The sequence below is a fragment of the Zeus faber genome (genome assembly GCF_960531495.2).
Source record: "Zeus faber genome assembly, chromosome: 16".
Lineage (NCBI taxonomy): Eukaryota > Metazoa > Chordata > Actinopteri > Zeiformes > Zeidae > Zeus > Zeus faber.
In genome coordinates, this window is record NC_137202.1 from 15,279,106 (window position 1) to 15,302,919 (window position 23,814).

At 44.2% G+C, this 23,814-nt stretch overlaps 1 protein-coding gene across 3 annotated transcripts in view; it reads right to left on the reverse strand.

Moving 5' to 3' along the window:
- Positions 1 to 23,814, reverse strand: part of ehbp1 (EH domain binding protein 1) — a 177,964-nt gene that overhangs the window by 133,523 nt on the left and 20,627 nt on the right. For all 3 annotated transcript variants that reach the window (XM_080016292.1, XM_080016291.1, XM_080016290.1), the window contains exons 3-5: positions 17,011 to 17,068; positions 16,698 to 16,793; positions 11,459 to 11,512 (exon numbers count right to left, since the gene is read on the reverse strand). In XM_080016292.1, the coding sequence (XP_079872418.1) occupies positions 11,459 to 11,512; positions 16,698 to 16,793; positions 17,011 to 17,068 (208 nt within the window). The remainder of the gene's footprint in view (positions 1 to 11,458; positions 11,513 to 16,697; positions 16,794 to 17,010; positions 17,069 to 23,814) is intronic.

The window sequence follows — 23,814 nt, forward strand, 5'->3', positions numbered from 1 at the left end:
CACGCACACACACACACACACACACAGTGAGGATTGCCAATTTGGTGGATGAAACAGTGTATTTGGTAGAAAACTGCTTCTTCCAGCAGCGAGTGTAGACTGCCCTCTTGTGGTCAAACTGTGCAACATCTGTGTTTCTCTTTTCTCTCAACACCTGCTGTGTCTACGGGAAGGAAGCTGCAAATTCACTACTTAGAATTCAAGTGCACAGTGAGTCACTGTGTGTGTGTGTGTGTGTGTGTGTGTGTGTGTGTGTGTGTCTATTTCTGTAGTCTTGTGATACTGTACTAAGTCTGATGTGGTGGGCGGGGCTTGTGTCTCATCCAATCAGAGAGGCCTCATGGTTTCACACAACAGCCAGATTTTGTTACGTGACACCACTTGGGCTGTCCGAAAGCTGATACGACAGTCCTCTGTTACACTCATTATCCCATACCTTATTTGTTATTGTGTAGCCATCACATAGTACAAAACGTGAAGAACAAAAATGTTTTGGGGTTTTTTGGGGGGGGGGTTTTTGTCTGAAGGTGCACCTGTCACAGACCGTAAGTGCTACCATCTCAACACATCTTCAGAAATGCTCTTCCGGGTACTTAACCGTGATCCTTTTTGTCAATACTGTGAAGCTTTGGGAGGACTTATGAGAGACGAATCAAATATTGACAGATGAGGATGTCAATGTCTCTCTCCCTCCCTCTCTCTCTCTCGCTCGCTGTCACACACACACACACACACACACACACACACGCGCATGCACACACACACACACACACACACACACACACTTTTCCTCCTCTTCCATCTCCCTCTCTTTCTCACACACTAGCACACGCTTGCTCTCCCTTGACCCCGCCCTGTCTTCTTCTCATCTGACCGTCTCTCTCTTTTATAAGAAGAGCTTGTTTAGAGGCAGGGAAACCAGGTTCTCCCGCAGTAAATGAAGGGGTTCCTTACAAACATTTCACAAACTTGGAACTATGAAATACAGTACAGCGCGATAGTCTAAAGGGCCACATTAAACGCCGTGTCGGCGATCCCCTTTGGGAGGCTATTGCAGTCAGAAAAAAAACAAAATAAATATAGTTTAATATCCTAAATAGTAATAATCCTAGCCTTTCCAGGTGACCTCCATGCTACAGGTGTGCCTCGGGGCACAACCGAGCAGAAAGCAGCGGGGTGATTTGATTGGTCGGTAGAAACAGCTTACTCGGCGCAGGGCGGCTCCCCATCCCGACAACCTCAAAAGATCTACGAAAATCCCATTGAATTCAAAACAGCCACTCCGCTGAAAGGTGGCGCTTGCGTCCCTGCTTCGGTCCCTCCTTTTTCACGGGGCTGGTTATTCTAGGAACGGTGAGAGGATCGCATGTGCACAGAAAACTACGGGGAAAGGGTCAAGAACGCGGCGTGTTAAAAGCCAGCTTTGCGCAACGGCAATATTTCCACTGAAACGAAGTAATATTTTGATAATAATATTTCAATAAATTCGTGACTAAGGTGGTATTTCACGCCGGCAAGCGAGCGTCGAAAGAGCGCACGGAGGGACAGGCGGAGGGAAAGGGAGGTGAAAAGAGGGGACGGTGGCACAGACGTTCGGAAACAAAAACCCGACACCGACATGCGGGAGCTCGGGATTGGGACGTTTTCCTTCTTTCGCCATCCCGCCCTCTTCTTTCGGTCTCCCTTTTGCGTCCCTCCATCCCTCCCGTCCCTCCCTCTCCTCCCCTGGTTGAACGTGTGGCGGTGTAGGGTTGCCTCTTCCTGTCGTCCCACTCCTCTCCCCTCCATTCCATTCCAGCTGCCAGGAGCTCAGCTCGGCTTTTGATCTCGCCGTCATTAGTCAGGTATGTGGAGACACAGAACACCCTCACCCCCCACCTCCACTTTTTCTGACTTCCTCTGCTTCTTTTCCATCTCTCTCTCTCTCTCTCTCTCTCTCGCTCTCTCTCTCCCACGCTCCGGCCGGCGTTTGGCAACTGACCTGCTTGTCTTGTTAGATTCCTGTCAAAGACGGCGAGGTAGGTGGGTTCGCGCTCCAGCTGCCGCGTCTTTAACGCTTTATGCGTCTCAGCACTTGACCCGCCTCATTGGGAGCTCGAGAACGTTCTGAAAGGCACGGCCGAGGATTTCGCCGGAAGTCTGCCCCATTCTTTTCCAATAGGCTCGTCATCGCCTAAGTAGAAGTTATTAGACCGGAGAGATTGGCATTAAGGCCCTTGAAAAGCAGCGTTCCCACCCCTCTGAGGTAGAGCCGAGCAACATATCTTATTTGGTCCCATCCCGTCTGTTAGGGGTTTATAGTAGTGGCTTTTGCCATAACATAATCATGTTATGTAATGTCATTTGATCAATCTAAGAATGGAACGTTGCAGCAGCAGCGTCCTAAAGAACTGCCGATGAAACTGGACGAACATAGACTTGAATAATTAAAGAGCTCTATCATTCAAAAAAACATGTTGGCTATGTGATAACATGTTGGTCATATTGCCCGGCCATATACTGAAGTGGACTTTACCAAAGACTTAAGTAAAGATATTTTCACCTTGGAAAATGTGATAATATCTTGTATGCATGAATATATTGTCAATCAACTGATCAAAACAGGCCAAGAATGAGTGTCCTTCACTGAAATACCTTCACCAGATCTCTCCATCTTGTGAAAGCTCAGTGAAATGTAACATTGACATAAATATCAACAATTGAAGCATTTAAAAGTGAGCTTCCCGTTTCAAAAAGGATATTCAACTTTTATATTTATAAGGCTTAAAGGTTTAGGCCCCGTTGGACGGCTGCAGCAGGGTGGTGAGTTTCTCAACAGTGAAGCATTCACAAGCACAAGGTTATAAAATGATGGTGGAAACCCACAGCTTAATCGGGCCTGGGTGGGGACAAAAATATGTATCCTTCAGATATGAAAAGGTCCACACAGGAGAGCAAAAACAGGACTCGTCCAACATGTCTGTACTCATTTAGCCGACGCTGCCGTGTTTGTGACACAAGCACAAGGCAGCGCACGGAGCAGGGAGATGCTTGTCAACAGCCAACGGCCCACTGTCCTGGCAGGCCGCGGTGTGTGTGTGTGTGTGTGTGTGTGTGTGGGTGTGTGTGTGTGTGTGGGTGTGGTTGTGTGTGTCGCCAGATGGATGGAAGGCACGGGGCCAGGCGGCTGCATGGAATTTATCCAAGTGCGCAGATCTTCTTCCTTCCACCTTTCTATGAGGGACGGCGATGAATAGAGTGTCGGTGTTGTTCTAACATAACTGAGGCGGTGTTGCCTCTGCCTCAGTTAAGTTGTCGAATTTGAGTATATTCTTCATTGGTGTTCAATTTAAACAGAGAGACTTGCGTAGATCAAAGCCACGCCCCCACACAACGTCCTCAAATTGCTCACTTATCACCAGCACCATTTTGGTTCACGTAAGACGGTGCATTTTTTCACAAGGTAAGCAAGATTCTCTTGTTGGGGGCAGCCCACAGATTTTTCACGTAACCCCTGTTGTCGCACATGAGGGAAGGAAAAAATATCTAAGGAACTTTCCTACGTATTCTGTGTCAAGAGATTTTGGTGCTGAAAGATCAGTCATTGGTTGGAAGTGGCCTCCCTTCTGTACATGTCCTTCCCGCACGCACACGTGCACGCACGCTTGCTGTGTAAAATAGCTCAAAACACTTTGTATTGTCAAACCTAACCCCATGACCCATGGTACATTGCATGTATATTCATGCTAGTATGAGTAAGTCTTTTGGCTCTCAGTTTCAGCTAAATTCGATTTGCCAAATAGAAACCTGCAGTGTCTTTCAAACTGTTAACTGGTGATGGCTCTGGACAGAAAAGCCCCTCTCATTGCCTGATGCAAAATATATTATGCAATTGAAGTTAAATATTAGATAACTGAAGCTCTCGCCCTATAGCTTCACAATGAACTACAGTGAGATGAGTTCCGCTGTACTCGGCTGGATTCTTTTCTGTTTTCTTGTCTGACAGGAACAGTATTATAGCCCTAAGACTCGGCGTGAGACATCAACATCTGAGCAGGTGTCAGGTGATTAATGCAGAGAAGCGATGTCCGTGAGCATTCAGCAGGCCAACCAGTTGTCAAGGAGAAAATAAAGGCAACGTTCAAGCACCAACAGAATATGGTACACGAACCAGACATGTCTTCACGATTCGTGGATACGCCAGGTTTGGTAAGAATAACAGAGACTAGCTTAATATACTAATTACTAGATGTGTTGTGCATCATGTTTTGACATGGTTTCTCTGTGTGCTAGATTGACAAAGACTTCACAACGCTCTTTGGAGAAGACGTCTCGGACAAGTTTATGGGAAAATGGCCAATATTCTTCAAACCTGGAATTATCACTGACTGCAAAGGCCTTCGCCCTGGTACTCATGTGGATGACCTCCTGTCTGCTCAGGAGGAATAAAATGACTATGGTTAGTGTGGATGGTTGCGTTTGCCAGCGTTCTTCATGTTCGCCTATGAGCTATGACTGTGTATACTCATGGGATGGGGGTGTTGCCATTCTAATAAACTAAGAATGGGAAATCTCTGATCTCTTGCCTGCAACCGCAATAGGAAAGAAGACTGGGAAAATCAGTGCCGATAAAGCTGCCGATAAGGTGATCAAGTTCATGAAAGTACTGTATGTTCAAAACCTAGATGATGGATGAATGTTGCCTCGCCCCTTTTTACACTGCATTGACCTATGATTTGTCACCTTCTTCATCAGCTGTGTGTATCTCTCCCACTCGCAGCTGTTAAAAAAAAAAACTTCTTAATGAGGGATTAGTTAGAAAGAGTTATTTTATCTATATTATTTAGGGTTTTTGGGTTGAAATCTGGTGACCAAATGGTTCATGTACTGTATATGGCTTCCATAATAATGCTCGTAAAATCATTTGGAGAATGTGGTGTTGGGGTGGTTTGGTTTAAGCAGCCATACCTGTCCTGGGTCTATGTAATTGGGCCAGGATCAGGGTGGCTGCACCCCTGTTGCTGGTTGGTGTAAGCAACAGGTAAACCCCCCCCCCCCCACACACACACACACACACACACAGGGAGGAGCCCTTGTCATGTATTCCATCTGCGTCGGGGTTATTCCAGCTTGCCCACTCCCTATAATAAACTTTTTCAACTCCAACTCCATTGTCTGTGTCTCTGAGTTGGAGGGCGCTGAAAACCCCACTCAGATGGCGTGTGGCAACCGTAACTGCTACAGTGATATTTTATTCACTGCAATGGTGGCATTGTATTCCTAGATAAGGCCAATATTATATGAGATAGATGACTCAAAATGGTACCATTTTTTTACACACCTTACCCTCTGAAGGGTCCATACTAAGACAATTAAGGCCAGCCCACCCCCAAAAAACCCTGACGTCAACATTACATGTATATCTCATTTAGGCCCATTTACATAAGCCCCTTTCCCACATGGAATCCGTAACATTGCTGAATAAAAAACATTCGGCAAAGGCAGGAGGTAGTCATTCACACATTGGCCCCCTTTACGGTGAAGTTCTGTATAGAGTGTGTTCCAACATGATGAACGTTAGGGATACATTACATAAAGCCCCCGCGAGAGGTGTCCAATATCGCGCGAGACGAGGCAACAGAATCAAATTCTCTTCCCGTCTCCCCACCTCTCAGGACTCTTCCCTCCGCTGGAGGGGACAGAGCCCCCGTCCCCGGATGCAATAACCCTAACTCAACGTTTCAATGTTACTGCTTCCATCCCCACACACCTCCATTCATAGTCATACTGGCGTTTTCCCGTAAATTATACTAGGTCGAAAGTGGGGAAACTTACGCAACGACATTTACGGAACATCGACACCCGATCCCTTTCCCACATGATGCCCATGCCGAACATTGCCAAAAAATTAACAGCTTTCAGCGCAAGTGGGAAAGGGGCTACATACAGACGCCTGTCCAGCTAAAGGAAAGTGGAATACATTTTATCCGTCTCCTGGCTGTCAACACAAAACACTGTTTCTAATTTCCCCTCCCTCACTCTTATCTGGGGATGAGCATGGTGACGTTCTGTGACAGAGTTGGCCCTTCCTCCTCCTCTCCCGCGTTGGAGAAAAGAAGAGCGGTATCCAGAAGTTTTACGTCATCCTGCGCCAGAAGGCCATCCCTGCGTGACGCAGACAACTGTGGCTGCCTTCAATGAACTGTGTAAGACACAATTTGTGTTTGCTGTATCCCACAATGAGGCCTTGTACAACTTCTTAACATTCTTCAAACAACTGTGTAAAGCATTGACGTGGGCACTGCAAGGGGTCAAGGAAATCAAGAGTGCTACTTTGAGGTCAAACATTGAGGTCTCTGAAAGTACTGTGCAATCTTTAGTTGGTTCAGTGGAGGAACTTTTAAATTAGGTCCACGTCCAGGCACAGGACGCGGTTCTTAAATGTCTTTCATCGGAAGTAACTGAACAAGCCCTAGATAAAGTGAAAGACTGTTTTGAGCAGCTTGAAAACCCATTCCACTCCTCAATATCGAAACTAAACTAAAAATATGCAATATGGAATAAAACATATGGAAAATCATTGACCCAGTACAGCATGTTCTTGGTGTGTGTTATGATGTGCGCAAAGATATAACTACTGTGGTATAGAGTCAAATTCCAGTCAATGATTAATTCATGTATGTGTCTATTTTGGAAACTCTTGTGTCAATGTTTACCAACCGGAAACTCAGCAACTGTTTCCAGCAAGTAAACCTTCATGAGGATGGCATTTTCAAAGACATGAATGATGATTCATACTTCAGAAATCACACATTATTTGCACAGCAAGAACATGCGCTTCAGATTCAGCTTTATTATGATGATTTTGAAACGGCCAATCCTCTCGGCTCTTGAAAGGGAATACACAAACATTGCTGTGTTGACTTTATTTAAGGAAATTTGCAAACCAGCTCAATTCGGTTTCGATTAACATTCATCTTGTTGCGCTTTTTCATTCAGAGGACTTAAAGAAATATGGTTATGGTCCAATCCTACAGCCTCTTGTTAATGATTTAAATGTTTTGGAGAGAGGGAATCCAAATGCCCTTTTCGTATGTCATTCAGGTTACTGGTGATAATTTAGCCATACATGGCCTTTTTTGTGTGGTTGAGTCGTTCAGTGCAACTTACTGTTGCCGGTTTTGTTTACCCGACAAAACAAGTTTGCAGTCGATCTTCAGAGAGGACAACCCAGACTTAATTCTTCGCACAAAGGAGCACTATTTATAACATTGCAATGCCATGGAACAAAATCCTACTCTAGTCCACTCATTTGGGGTTAAGAGAACCTGTCCTCTAAATGTACTGCAGTTTTTTCATTCCTCAGATAATTATGCAGTGGATATTATGCACGACCTACTAGAAGGTGTTGAATCTTAGTATTCACTATTTTGTGAAGGACTCCATGTCTTTAAACACCCTTTCACAAAGGATTCAGAGCTTTAACTATGGATACAGTGAATTCTCACCAATTATAACAGATGGTATGACTTGTTTTTTAAAGCTCTTCATTTCTGACCATCACAAACTTTTTAAGTTGGTGTTTACAGATAAGAGGCTGATCCCAAAGCATCATCCGATGATTCATCATCCCAGATGTATTAGGAAAATAGGTCCACTTATACATATGTGACACACCCCAGGAAAACTACCACAAGCCGCCAAATAAGTTGAAAAAACTTTTCTAGAAGGAAAATTTAATTTTTCCAGATTTGTGTTCCTTTGTTTATTTTATCGCTCAACATATTTACAAAACCGAGTTTGATTTATAAATAATAGAGAAATGTTAAACCATTTAGTTAAATATTCCTGTTATTCCTGTTACAGAGACGCTGAACAATGGCGATCCATCGTTTCCTTTAAAGCGACGGTCCAGGTGAAAATCATTCCTCGAAATTCCATGTGATGTGATATCACAATGTGAAACTGTTCTGGTAGAGTTCAACCTTTAAATCGCACTACTTTTACACACACACACACACACACACACACAGAGACATTATTGTGTAGAGGGCATATACCAACGAAGAAGTAAAGCTGACGTCACTTGCGTAAACAAGACCAGGATCCTTTGGCTTCACTTGTCTGTGACACTTCCATCTCCGTGTTGTTATGGATTACAAGATTATTGGATTGGATTACGGGTGGAGGAAGCACTAAATCATATTGCGGACCTTAATCTGACCAGTACCATAGCTCCAAATTAGTGTAAGCAACGCATACCGGACTTAATTTTCGGCGATGATAGTCAGTTCTCCAACAGCGATGCTGAATCTGATACCGGCATTATCCCAGACTTGGGAGAACATTTCAAACAACTGATTTCAACCTGAATGTGACGATGAACCAGAATATTTTCAAGACCCACCGGAGGAGACTGATGATACGCCCGTTGTTGTTACAATGGAAGAAGTTGATGATGTGATGAAGTCTGTTGAGGTTGGTGATGCAGATTATGAACAAGTAGTAATGGACAAGATTCTCATGTTTACCTGCAAATGCAGCCAGGGGGGAAATTAAAATCAAAAAAAGAGGCCCCAAACAGGCTCTCAGAGTGTAGCTGGGGTAGGGTTGGGGTTAGCCCACATAACAATTCCAAGAATTTTGAAGATATTTGGCATACGCACATTTATACATGAAATGACACACCGAGGTTGATATACAAAGACAAATATCATTGACAGACTGTACATTTTGTCGTGTTGTCCACATGTCCTGCATGCAGTCCATAAGCTGGTGAGCTGTATGTTATACAGCTGACTGGTGTGATGTATATAGTGTTTAGAGATATGTCTGATTATGTTAATATCACATTTCCTTACACTTTTTTTTTTATTTGTTTTTACAGTATGAGAGCACCTCTACAAGCTGCCACAGAAAATAATCTTGCACTTACACCAGCTAGCATGCCAAGACTGTACGCTCCTACCCCACTATATATATATTTTGTTCATGAATTAAAATTTTTATTTGACTTGAACGTTATTGTTGGTTCTAGAGTTGCTCTTCTCACCTATCACCTAAAACCATTTCTTGGAATTTTTGTATATCGTTTGTGTGACTTTTTCAATAAATCTTTCAAAACTAAAAACATTTCTTACATTTCTTGCATTGCCCCACTAGCCTGTAGCCTCATTCCTTTGTCTGGGAGTCTGACAGAGAGAGGGCCCAGCCTGCTGCAGACACCTCTAATGGCTCATTAGTTAATGGCTCCTGGGTCAACTGAAATAACGCTGTGAGCAGTTGTGATACAACCTTGCTTTTACCTATTTAGACATCAGAACGCTTCTCTGAATTCAGCTTGGTCTTCAGAGGGTTACCAAGCCATAGCTTTAAAAATGCGCTTTAAAAATATTTGCTTGATTCGCACAAGTGACACCTTGTTTTGAAGCTCTTGATTCTTCAAATGACGTGAAAAAAAAAAAAAAACGGCAAACAAGTCCCTAAATTCTGCGGTGGGTCACATCTGCAGTTTATGCGGTTTGAAGAGAAAGTTCTTCAACAAGTCTGTAAAGAATTTTAAAAACATAACCAAGGGAGAATTTTTATTTGAAAATATTTCAGTTTGGTCATGCTAAACACGTCGTAACTAGCACTCTAGAAGGCTGTGAGGTTTTGAGGTGAAACTTTGAATCTATGGAACAGAGTACCAGATTGGAATGTTTGTTTGCGCTAGTATTGGAGATAAAATGTCTATTTTCAACGAGGATTATCAAGGATGAGGAAGCATTCCTTTTAATCACTTAAGTAATCACAATGTATTTCAATAATCACCTGAATGCATTCTAGGGATGCAACAGTACACGGTATGTTATCGAACCATTCGGTACGCCCTCTTCATTCCAATATGCACATGTGAACCGCCGTATTACAATGTCACAGTAGAAGGCCACCGGACGCGTTGCCGCAGCGCCCTGTGCAGTAAGTGCTGCTTCTTATTGAATCCACTGTTGGAGCTCCAATGGCCACGCGGGGTCCGCGCAAAGCCGCATGCCTTTTCTCTATTTTTGCGCAAGAGTTTTTTGTTTTTTTTAACTGTGTGCAGCTACGCAGCACACTTCCATAGACACACAAGATAAAACTACATAGAAATGTTTTTGTAAAGAGTGCAATCAATCAAGGTGTCCAGTGGGGGAAAAAAAAACTGCGTTGGTCCTGTCCCTCTTTATTACGAACTTCTCTTCAGACACTCGCTTCCACGCGCACCAGGTAGTGTCGGGCTGCTCACGAACGATCCGGTTCTTTTGAACGGTTCTTTTGTAGGAATGAAGGGAACCGAGTCTCGCTGGGTGATGAGCCAATTTTTTTTTTTGTCAAGTTTAACAGTTTTAGGTTGCGTGTGTTTGTCTAAGTTGCAGTCTCCTGCCGCCGGCAAATGTTTCCCCCTCCAGTTAAGAGATAGCCTTACTCCTGCCTCACTGGGAGGTGCCCTGGCTGAAAAAAAAAATCACAAAGCGAAGGCAGACAAGCACTGATCTGGCTGTTATTTTAACACCTACACCAGTGTAGTGAAAACACTTTCAAGGGTTGTGTAATGTTGATTTTTGACAATGTAGAGTGTTGAATCAACTCAAGTTGGGTGTAAGGTTTTTAACACGTTCAAAAGGGTTACCTTAACACACTACAGTGTGGATGCATATAGACACTTTGCCTGTGTGAAAATGAACACTGTGGGTGTTAATTTAACACTAGCCATTTTGCTGTGTTCACAAGCACCGCTTTTTACCCCATTTCACATAAATCCTGCGGGATTCTAGTGACTTGTGTTCTCAGCTTTTTCCTATTTGCATACAAAGCACAAAAGAGCCATGTGTGAACACGGCCTAAAGCCACTTTTTCTGTGTAAAACATAGACAATCTCCCATTTGGTATTTCCCACACAAAGTGTTGCATCTTGTTTTGGCCTACAGCCTGCTGTCTAGCAGACTGTGTGTTTAAACAACGGCTGTTAGTTTTGTAAACGCACGCCCACAAACACACAAGCACTTGTGCCAAGTGCCAACGATCACTGTAGTAACACATTTACTATGCCAGCTTGACACCAGGCAGCAACCGTGGGCTGAGAGTTGGCATCAGGCCTCACTAGAGGCGCAGGACCACAAATTGACCACTAGGTGACAGTAGCTGCACGTGATTCGCAAACACAGGCTTCAATAAAGTACTACGTTATTGCTTTCTTTTCTTGGTTTTCCTCTCATACAATTTCCAGAATAAAAACTATACCAACATCAATAAGAAGTAATGCACTCTTTAAACTAAATGAGAATGGGCGGAATCACATAAATGTTCACCAGTTTCCCAACGTGCTGAGTCAACTTTCCCTTAATAATGCTTTGTTAATTCAGATAGAACATACAAACAAAATGAGTGCTAAAACGCAGATAGACTCCGGTGCAAAGAGAGATGAGAAATATAAAAGAGAATATATGGGGGTACTCACATTTTCAATGACAAATGTCCACTCTTTGTCTTCAAACTCTTCCGCATGTGGATCCTTAAAGAAAAGGTGAACCGTTAAAATCATACACCAGTAAAATAAACCTTCATTAAGGTTGCACAGTAACAGCTTTTAATAATGCATGCTACCATTTCGGAATAACCATTAATGAACGGAGAATTATCATTTGAATTTGCAACGCTTAAAGTGGAAATCCATAAGATTGATACGATTGTCTGCGTTGGGCTGATTATTCTGCAAGTCCCAGAATTCCATTCTTAACTGCTGCATTTTGCTTTACTGTGTGTCTGTGTGTGTGTGTGTGTGTGTGTGTGTGTGTGTGTGTGTGTCTCATGGTTATTAGTGTGTTTATCCAGTTGACTGGTGCCATGCCGTGATGTGATGTAATGACAGGGAACAGCAGCGCGCACACAGCTCTCTCTATCTCACTCAACAATGACCTTCACTGCTCTACGGAAAACTGCATGGACACAAAGGCATGGCACTAGGGCTGGGTAATAAATATTAAAATATATACAGCGATACAATTCCGTTGTATTGATTCGATTTTTGAATTTGTTTGAAAATTTGAATATCGAGAATGTGTTTGGTGTAATCACCAAATCAATAAAATATGTATCTGTATTAGAATTAGATTAAAAGGATTTAGTAATCCTCATCAGCTGGTATACTGAAAAGTCGGTTGAAATTCTCGTTATGTATAACATGTCAGTGTGTATACGATATATAATTGTATCTTTTGCCATCTCAATTTCAAATGGAATTATGACCCTTTGTACAGAAATCCAATTGTGGGATGCAGCCCAAAACCCAGTCCAAGGTCATGCACTGCACAAATGCAAACATAATAATAATACTTGATCACACCAATATATATATATATATATAATATCCAGCACCCTACGGTGTGCTCTGACATGTCTGAAAACCCGCAGTTCTCGTATCCTAGTAGGTCAGCATGCATCCCCAGATGCAGACTACAAACTGCTTCCAAGGCCTAAGCTCCCTCTAATACCCCTTCCCCACTGCACCAAAAACCTGGTAACACCGCATACATCCGGCATTTGTCGTCAGTGGGAAAGGAAAAACCCGTGTCTCAGTCCCAGGTCAAATGACCCTGCAATAGACCCGGAGTTTAATCGGCTTCCCCTCGATTGGCTGTGATGTGAACAGGACACCCGGCTCGACTCGCTCGTTTTGGCTCCTTTACCGGCGCGATGCGACGCGCGTTCAAGTTCCGGATGCTGGCGCATAAAGAAACAGGAATATCCGTGTATCATTCCATATCCCACTGAACGGCTCAAAATCCTTTTTTTCCCCAAGTTTTACGCCGTTGTTTATTTCAGTAGTTTCTCCTCTACTGTTTTGTTCCCAATTGCACTGGAACCGTGACACGCCCCTTTTCCAAAATGTTGCAACGTGACTCACCAGGAAAAAAATGGCATTTCTCCTGGCAATGGGAAACGGTGTCAATCACCTCTTTTTAGCTCTTTGGTGTGAAAACGGTATCTAACAGCAGCCACGAGACCTCCTCGGTGTTTCTTATATACATTGAGGAGTGCAACTTGGGTGGAGATGAATGCACTAAAGCAATCTGATAATATATATAATGTAACATGAATCAAATAAGTAAAAAAGGGTTGTCAATAAATGTTTCTCAAGGACTGTGGAACAAGGAACTTTCATTAAGAATCTGGATTTTAAAACAGGTTCCATTCTTTCAACCGCAAACATTTAAAAGTGCTGTTTGTACTTGAACCGGCTTGAAATTTAAGATGAGCCAGCTGTGCATTATTCAGCGCAGAGACGTGGGGATGGTAGCTCAGGAGGTAGAGCTGGTGGTCTAGTAATCTAAAGGCTGCTGGTTCGATCCCAGGCTCCTCCTGCTAGCACGCTGTAGTGTCCTTGAGCAAGACACTTAACCCCTAATTGCTCCTGATGGCTGCGTCCGTCGGTGTTTGAATAATTGTAGGTCGCTTTGGATAAAAGCGTCTCCTAAATGCAATGTAATGTAATGTGCCGATTCGTGCTGTTTCGGCGGCCGCCCTTGCAACTGCGAGGAATTTCACTTTGGCGGGCGGAGTTAAAAGCGTTGGAGAAGCCTTTCAGCCGAAGATGAAATCATCATCCTGGTTTGCCGGGTTCATTTGTGGCCTCGGCCAACAGCTGTGGTTCAACTGAGCGTAATGGATTTCTGCCTGGTCACATAACAGGCTTTATCACTTCCTGTGGGACAGGAAGTGGGGGCGGGTCTATGACGAGGAAAGAATGAAAAGTACAGTACTGTTAGCATGGAGGAAGCATGTGGCTCGGAAGCTCAAACCGCCTAAAAAATGCGGCCCCCGGCCAAGAAGAGGGGTCGGGAACCCTTGCCTTACACACAGTGCTGTGGCGCCGATCGGCCCCCGGAGCAGGACGGGATGAACTATAAACGGAGCTGAACCCTTGATCTTCTTGTTGAGGACAACCCCGCTAACCCTTGGTAACCTGTTAACCCTGTCAGATAAAGGAAGGTATGTATGCTTGTAGGTAGAAGGCAGGGGTTTCTGTTAACCGGGAGATGTGTAACCAGATACAGGAGGACCAGGGCTAGGCTGTCAGCAGAGGCTTAGCATGTTTAAATACCTTTGACAGTAACCTTACCAGCAGGAATGTGGGGTCCAAATGGCTAAATTAGGATGGTGTGGAGAAACTAGCACTTAAGCATAGCCTCAGACCTTTCTCTCAGGTTAGGCATTTGTGTTTCATCAGTAGCTTGCATTTGTGTGAATGGTTTGCAGGGGAAGGCCGAAACCCAGCGCACGTGCTGAGTCAGCCCTCTGTGGATACATACATGCGTATAAAAGTATTCTTTAAAGAGTAATTTCAGCCCCCTGGTTTGAGCCTCACTCCACCCCCTGCCTAATTGTGAAAGATTACAACAAAGTGGGTGGGGGATGGGGGAGGGGTGAGGAACCAAAAAAGTTTGAGAATGAGCGTGGCGTCACAGTCCCGTTGAGTTCAGTCAACGCAGGCCAGCTGGTGGAGAATGGACTAAGGGGGGGGGGCAAGGGATCACAGAAATCACGGTTCGGATCGTGTCACGGTTTTGAGTCACGGATCGGATCATTTCTTTGGGTCATAAAATAAAAATTTAAAAAAATTTAAAGGGGGGGGGGGGGGGGGCGCAAATATAACTTTGCTTTGGGTTTATTCTGTAAAACACTTAAAAGCGAGGAACTTTTGCCCATGGTCTTAAACGTCAACAACATCCAAGATGTCTAATGTTTATGTAAAATCTTAAAATATATAAAATGTTAAATCTACTCAATTGTTAAATTAAACTGCAATATGAGGCACGCATTATACCTTCTCCCTTTAAACATGGTAGTGAATGAAAAAATATGATTATATAACTGAATTGAATTCCAATATGTAAACCAGTGTCATGTTCTCAGGTTTATAACAAACTAAATTGAATGCAAATCGGTTCGGGATTAGGTGAGTTACAGTGGATTTTGTAGAGCCGTCTGCATCGCTCAGTACACATTGTATTTGTTTACTAGGGGCTCTTGAGCGCTCCAATATGGCGGCGCAGCGGACGCACGGCGGCGACGTTTGCCTCACGGTACGTCGTACAGTAGCAGCGACGCAGCGCAACGTTCCGTGAACCGATCGCTGCGCTTCAGAGTAAAACCCCGGCATGCGTTTGTCTTGTCGCTTCTTTTCACTGCAACGCTGCCTCGAGATTTATGGAATTAGAACCTTCAAAAGTAACAGCGGCCGTGAAACTGTATTTCACTGAGATTACATTTTGCAACGGATCACATGCACGCCAAACCGTGGGGGGCGATCCGTACGGATCTTCGTTTTGTTCGTATTGTTTGTGCTGTGGAGAGCCACTAAAACCGGTAATATACAGTACATCAGCATCCTTCATGCTTGCTGTGGACTGGTTGCACCCAGCGGGTGGCCACACATTACACATACTGCATCTCTAATGCAGATTGAATCACATTCGTAAAAGACAAATATTATGACCAGAGTAGATGTGTTTCATTAGAGAACAGTCATATTTCACTCAAAAAAACATGATTTTGTTGAGCTTTCGTCTACCTGAAAGTAACTATGACCCTGATGTTTTACAATTAAACAGAATAGCGATGACCTTGCCATTTCAAAAGCACCAGTGCCTTGAAAATGTATTCAGTCCCTCAACCGTTTTTTTGACATAAATGACTGGAATTTTTTATTTACTGTTCTTCACAGATCTTCTCCCATTAACACCATTAACAATGTAAAATAAAAAAATAAAAAATGTATTCACCCCCTTCACCCCCTCGTTCAGTAATTGGTTGAACAAGTCTCGATGGGGTTGAGATTCAGAAGACTCAGAAGACTCTGACTAGCCCGCCAAGGACATACTGTACATTTTCTTCATTATAAGCCGCTCCAGTATTGCTCTGGCAGTGTGCACTGGGTTGTTGTCCCGCTGGAGAACAAACTTGCTCCACAGTTTAAACTTTCTGGCCGAGGAGAAGCAGGTTTTGATTGTGCATCATTCATTTTCCCATCAATCCTGACCGGACTGCCAGTCCCTGCTGCTGAAAACCATTTAACCATTTAATAACATGATGCTACCACCACCGTACTTTACAGTGAAGACGGTGTCAGCTGGCTGATTTACCCCAAACATACAGCTGAAGTGTTCAAGCCAAAAAGTTCCACTTTAGTCTCATGGTACTTTCTGCCACATCTTTGTGGGGAAGGATTAAGGGGTTTGGTTTTTTTTGCTTTTTTGTTTTTTTTGTTTTGTTTTTTAAATCAGCCAGGGCTTCTCACTTCTTCCCCTATTCCATGACGTTCAGTCTCAGTCCCTGACCTCTGCCACTCAGTTTGAGTCTCAGGCAGTCACCTCTCTAACAAGTGCCATTGTTGCTCAGCTGAGTTTAGCGGCATCCTGGCCTTAGTCCGCACTGAGCACTGGGATATGTTCAGTGCCTTTGAGATTCGAAACCCTTTCCCACACCCGTGCCTCACTATAACTATATCCAGGACTTCTTCTGAATGCTCTTTCGTATTAAAGTTGGTTTGGTTTGCAGAAAGCCTCTACCATATCACACCATACTGTCATCCGCAATTTCCGACAGGTGCAGCTCAACAGGTTGGGTGAGTTGGGAATACATTACACAAGGTTTTGGACACTATTGATGTGAACATTTTAATCACCAGCTCTACCAACCTTAAACAGAGTAACAGTGATCTCGATGTTCTCCGGCACGGGCCATACCACTACTCCTCTGTAGGGGTTCTTGATGCCAGGCTGCCAACTGTGGGACTGAACAGATACAACAACAGTGATGTAGAACACAGGAGAAAAGGGATGATGATCAATAACAGGCACTTTAGAAGCAACAGTAGCTGGCTAAAGCAGACCTGCACATTTTGTTTGAATTTTTTTTTTTTTAACTAAAAACACTCGCACGTTCATTTTTATTACACACGCGCTGCAATAAAAAAAAAATGAATCACTGTCTAAAGAGTCAAATACGAACCTTGGATGATTTCCGTCGACTTCTACGTGTCCAAACAACCACCAGTTTGTCTGGCTGCCTGTGAGACAGAAAACGGAGAGAGAGAGAGATGAGTGACAAGGAAAACGGACACGAGAAAAGGAGAGGTTGTGGAGCAGGAGAGAAGGAATGGACTCAAAAATAGGGGACGGAAAGGAGGAGAAAAGGTGGGAAGATGGAGAGAAAATGACACTAAAGGAGAGGCGAGTCAGAAGAGACAAAAGGAGCGAGGTGAGAGACGAAAAAGGGGGACAAAGGGAAAAAGAGGAAAAGGACAGACAAGTCACCTGAGGAAAGAGTGAGAGATTTGAGGAAAATAAAAGAGAAGGATAAAAGAGTCAAGTGATTAGAAAAAAAAAAGAGGTGAGTACGACAGATTGAAAAACATCAACATGGAAGAAATATGAGAAAATAAATTGATGTGGGAGGAGAAGGAAGGTGTGTCCACATCAAACTACCTCATCCATTCACTTCATTCTACAAAACAGTGTAAAAAGAAAAACGTTTCGATTCTTATCGTTGATTCAAAATCTGCAGATACTCTGATAGTCCAACGCAAGGCACTGATACTGGCGGTGCATGAAACTGCCTGTTTGCATCTAAAAATCAACGATCCCATTCCAAACTTCAGATTAATCATTCTGTTCTCCTACTTTGTAGTGTAGAAAGAAACAGAAGAAAGAAGAAGAAACAGTCTTTAATCGTCACACGACACTCCACAACACATGCTTGCACACACACACACATGCACATGCTTGATGGTGGCCGGTGAAATGGCTCCTCTGCTTTTGACCCATCCTGGCTTGTCCTTCCTCCGGGGGCACAGCCAGGAGCAGTGGGCAGCATACGTGGACGCGCCCGGGGACCAGGTGATAAGTGTCCATCGCTGGTCAGACGATGATGGGTGCATGTTTTTGGTGGGGGTCCTTACTGACGTGAGGTGGAGGAAACCCCATGTGAGCACGGGGAGAACATGCAAACTCCACACAGAAAGGCTCCTGTTTTTTGGAAGATAACCCGCCGGAGCACGGTATTGGCGTTTACAGTGGATTTGCACGTCATTGTGTGTGTGTGGATGTGCATGTGTGTGTATGCATATGTGTGTGTGTGTGTGTGTGTGTGTGTGTGTGTGTTCGTGCGTGTGTGTTTGTGCGTGTGTGTGTGTGTGTGTGTGTGTGTGTGTGTGTGTGTGTGTGTGTGTGTGTGTGTGTGTGTGTGTGTGTGTGTGTGTGTGTGTGCGTTTGTGTGCCTGTGTGTGTGTGTGTGTATGTGAGTGCGTGCGTGTGTCCTCTCGTGGTCCTTCTGTCTGAGGCACTTAACAGGAGTGCAGCCGTCCTGGAAGAACAACAATGGCCTGTGTCGGACAGAGAGCCAGAGATAGCGAGAGAGTGGAGTGGAGGGAGAGACCGGATAGGACCAAGAAGAGTGGGTTGTGACCGATGTCTGATTTGGAGGAGTCACGTTAAGTGTTCGTTAGATCAGTATTTAGAGGCACTTTTAGATGGCCCTCTTAAGCAAAGTGCACAAAGAAAAACAGCTCATTTAAGGCTAATTAGTTTCCGGGGCCAACGTTTGTGCCACGGTCGCAAAGACGGATCACTTTGTTTTCCTCAGAGCGCTCCCTGGAAATGATCACCATGTTGGAAATAAGACAGAAGGAGCAAGTTCACTGACATTGAAAATTTTCACAATTTTAGTTTAAATTGTATTTCTGTTCGCTGCACAAACATAGACATACAGTATATACATATACGCCGCTAGGGCTGTACCCGACTCAGAACGTTGTCAGTGGAATCAGATTTTGTCAGTTGAACCATATTTGGCTGTTCAATGCAAATATTCAACTGTTCGGCGGGGGTCGCCCGTGCCTAGGGTTGTGTAGCGAGACCCGGTACTAAACGGCGCCGGGGGTAAATGATTTAAGCCCGTGGTATGAGTTTCAACGTTAACGAATTCAAGAACATTGATTTTCTATGTATTAATCTATGTTTTAAACTAACAATTAAGATCAGCATTAAGATATTCCTCCGAGGAGCATTTTCGCTATTATCAGAAGAGCTCTCTCTCTCTCTCTCTCTCTCTCTCTCTCTCTCTCTCACTCTTTCTCTCCCCCCCCCCTCCTCCCAGCCCGCTCCATCGCCTGAGATATGGAGACGTGCGCGAGGGAGACGTGCGCGAGAAACTGTCACAGATGCACCCATTTACCCATTTTAAATTAACCAATGTTTACATAATCCTGTGCAACTACCTACATATCTGTCAATTGTGCTATGGCAACAAACATCCCATATCATTTTACTTTTTCTCATGAGGACTGACTACATCTTCACAATCACTTTTCTTATGAGGTACAAGTCACTTCAATGGCAAAATACTTCTTATTTTAGACTTTTTAAAGTTGCAATGAACAGCCTTGATCTTTGCAAAAGTGTATTTAATACCAATTCAAAGCCCTGTAGATAGACATATAAGCAGACAGACACAGAGGGGGGTTGAAGAGCAAAGAAGACAGGAAATTGAAGAGGAAGAAAATGGATAGAAAAGAGGGGAGAAAAAGAGAAGAGTGGCAGCCAGCTACTGTTAGGACAAAGAGTACCCAGATAGAGAGGCTGCTGTCCCACAATAAAGAGCCAGTGTCATATCACAAAGCACACGCTCACATACAGTACACGCGCACCATCCTCTTCAAGAGCTGATTTCCAGAACAAACTCTGCTATGAAAATAATTTAAAGCATTTCTCCACAGAAAAAGCATCTTTTGTTTTCAGCCTCTCAGGCACACACACACACACACAGACACACACACACACACACACACACACACACACACACACACACACACACACACACACACACACACACACACACACACACACACACACACACACACACACACACACACACACACATTTGCCTTCCTGCTCTCTCTTTTCTTATAATCCATCACTCAAAACCTCCGCTGTCTTCTTAAAGAGGAGGTTGTGGCACTCTGCACGTTTAAGGAGGCAGTCACCTATGTCACAAGGAACGCCCCTATACGGGAGTAGGGGAGCTTCAAATTGTCGCGTGGTGCCAGCTGTCAAGGGGGACAGACACACCCGGAAGAGGAGCCGTCTGGAGAGTGTGCTGCCTATCTGCCAATCCCTGGCAGCGCGTTTCCGCCTGCTTGAATAGTCCGTCATCCCTCCGTCACCATCCACCCGATTCCCCTCATCCATCGCCTGGGGCATCCACTCCCCACTCCAACTTGTTTTGGGGTGTTTTCAACTCGGGACATAAAAACATCTTGCATGAGCTAGCCGAGGTTACAGTAGAGTGATAAGAATAACATAACCTAACAATAACATAACAATGAGAGGCAGAATAGTACAACCAATGCAATTGGTAATTGCTGAATCTAATAAAAATGTTTAATGGCTCAAATAATTGTTTTGGTTTGAGGACAAATTGAAGTGAAAGAGACACTGTGAGAGGGAGGAAGAAGTTGTGCATATGCAACGACAGCTTTTACAAATTGTATTTGCTGTGGAAACCTTTTCCATTATGTCCAATTTGTAAAAAGGCTGCTCTGCAAATGCAATTTGTTCAGTTTTGCTTGCCATAATGGATCTTGCTTGTGCGTGTGTGCTGCAAATGGGATTTTTTTGTTTGGAACAGAGTAGTTGGAATTAAAATCTTTGTAGTGAATTATGAGCATATTTTTGATTTTGATTTTACTCATTTATTTTATTTGCATTGAATGGCTGTAGTCTAAGAAGATGATAGGAATCATTTAGTTAATTCAATAACAACTACATTTGTCCTCTGCATTTTACCCAGCCTAACTATTTAGCAGGGTGCTTGGGGACCTGTAAAGCCAGTGGAGAAAGCACCTGGAGGAAGCCCACATTAACATGAGGAGAACATGTAAATTCAAACACAAGGGTTTGAGTTGCTATGTTCACTTGCTATGAGGCAACAGTACTAACTGAGTCACCATGCCATCCATTATACATTTGAAAAATACAACATTAGCATTCCTAAATTCCTATCTAAATTGAATAATGAAGTATGTTTGAAATGGTTGGTAAACTCTTATGATTCAGAGAAAGATTGTGGAAGAGGAAGCTTGGCAAATGGGCGTGAGATAAGAGACGAGAAATAGATTGAGAGATACAAGAAGAGGGATGAGGGGAGAGAAAGGACTGGTGACTCATGCCCTACAATGCCATGTCTGTGGGGTTCTTGTGTACGTCTCACCTGTTTTAAAGATAATATTGTTCTAATTCCAGGTGTTGCACACACACTTGAACACATTAAGTGCTTTGCAACTCCTGCTCAAGCTTTTTAGTACACAGTGTTGACCGCCTGAGTCATGATTGATGGACAGCAAGTTACTCGTTAGGAGTCGATGACATCATGTGCTCGGGAGCGGCAACAGCAGTAAAATGTCAGGGGAAGAGAGGATACCGACCTACATCCATCCATCTTAAACATTTATATCATTCAAAAGATTGAAGCTGTTGATTACTGTTCAGGTCTCGCTTTGTGTGCAAATTGAATCTCAGCAAAAAACGAGCAGAAGCAAATTGGTATTGCTTCGTAAATCTGATATTTACACCTAATCACTACAGTTCTAAAATATATCTGCTGATACACATACTTGGACACATCACCAGTAATGTCACCTGGAATCATTGGGTGTTTTGGGTCTTTCAACTATCATACACCCTTGTCCAGGCGACCCGACTGAGGTTGATCAAGTGTCCAAGTGGCGTGCTACAGACCCCACTGGTCTCCTCTTCTTAAGCAGAGCCATCTAGAGGCTTTCTCAGCTGCCTACAAGTTCTTACTGATGGTTCTCCTCCTGCTTGAACCGGTGATGCCCAGGTTCCATAGGCTTTGCACAGTTTGTGCTGCAAAGCCCCTGCAACCCACCTCGATCGGAATGCACCTGGTCTTCCACCCCTGCCTGCGACAGTCCTCTACAAGCTCCTGGTATTTTGCTCTCTTCCTCTCCTGCGCCCCCCCCCCCCCCCCCCCATCCTCTCCTCCCTCGGGACCGTGAGTTCGAGCAGGATGACATGCTTCGTGGCCTTTAGAGACCAGGATGGTGTCTGGTCTCAGCGAGGTCTGGGTGATGTGAGCTGGGATCTTCAGCTGCCTCCTCAGGTCAACTGTCATCACCCAGTCCTGTACTGTGGGCAGCAGACCAGCTCAGCAGCGCTTAAGATTTCAGCTTCGGTCGCTCTCCCTCTTTGACGAATGCGATGGCTTTGTTGGTTGAGCGGACCTACCTGCTGTCGTTGAGCCCTGTGCTGATTGCCTCAGCAATGGATTTAAGGACCTGGTCGTGCCACCAGCAATAGCGCCCGTCGGCCAGTGCCTTGGAGCAGCAGCCGAGGATTTGCTCAAGGGTCCCCTTCTTGGCACACAGGGTGCCAAGCTTCCTGGGCGGAAATCTTTTTCAAAAACCACTATACCAGATCTCTATGGTAAACTCAGGGCTGATAATAAAGATAAGTAATGAGTGGGAGGCAGCAGACTTGGTTGCGCTGACTACGGACATGTGTTCAGCTACCAACATGGTCCTCTAGACAATTGTCAGAGCACACTATGTCACAGAAAGTTGGGAGCTGCAAGCGAAATGTCGAGAAACGACCTATGTTCACAATGACCACACAGCCGCAGTGCTCGCTGAAGAGCTGCAAGAGTGCGCCAAAGAATGGGGGATCACAGAAGAAAAGGTGTCTTGTGTTACCACAGACACTGGAGCCGACATTGTTAATGCCATCAGGAACCTTGATTGGGCATGGCTTAATTGTTTTGGACATAACCTAACCTTAATGTGGCTGTGAATAATGCCATTAAGAAAGAGAAAGCAAACACCGACCAAGCCTTTGGTGCATGCCGATCTATCAATGGAGCATTTGCGCATAGTTGGCAGAGGTGACGGGAACTCCGCAAGGCACAAAATTAATTTGACCTGCCACTACATTCCCTGATAACGCTAAGCCCATGCCAGGCCAACAGAACTAAGAATGAATATCAATAAAATAAGCATATTTGTTCCACCTAATTGGTCTTATTTAAACATGGGTTTAACCTATGGTTATGCTTTATTTTATTTATTAGGGTATCAGCTTGCATCAACCGTCATCATAGCCGAGCCTATTAATGTCGCATGCATTTTTTATAACGTTATTAAATAGGCCCCCTAGGTTATCAACTCAAGGTTGTATATTAGCCTTGGCCATTTCATGTAGGCCTATTTAACAGCCACCGATTATGCCTAGGCCTACTCCAATTTTAAAAACATTGTGTGTGTGTGTGTGTGTGTGTGTGTGTGTGTGTGTGTGTGTGTGTGTGTGTGTGTGTGTGTGTGTGTGTTTAAGGATTGTGCAACTAGCTGGGGAACGAAAAAGAAAAGGGTTTTCGCTGCGGACAAGAGCTGGCGTTCTTTCCCCAATTTGGCCTGGCAAGATGTCAGTGTGCTTGAGGCGATGGATGCGGGTTTGAGGCCAGTCGCAGATTTCACAGACATTTGGTTGGCGGAAAATTACATGACTTTATCCTCCCTCATCCCAATGCTCCATCATCTGAGAGACCCTTCTCTTAAAGTAGAAGAACATGCCAACATGACAAGAGTCATCAAAGAGGAGGTTTTGGCGCAGCTGGACATCAAATATGACAATGACAAAACCATGCAATTGATACGCACAGCAACTTTGCTCGACCCTCGTTGCAAGGGAGACCATGTTTGACTTCATCAAAACTAAACACCAGGTTGAGATGGTGGCATTCTGG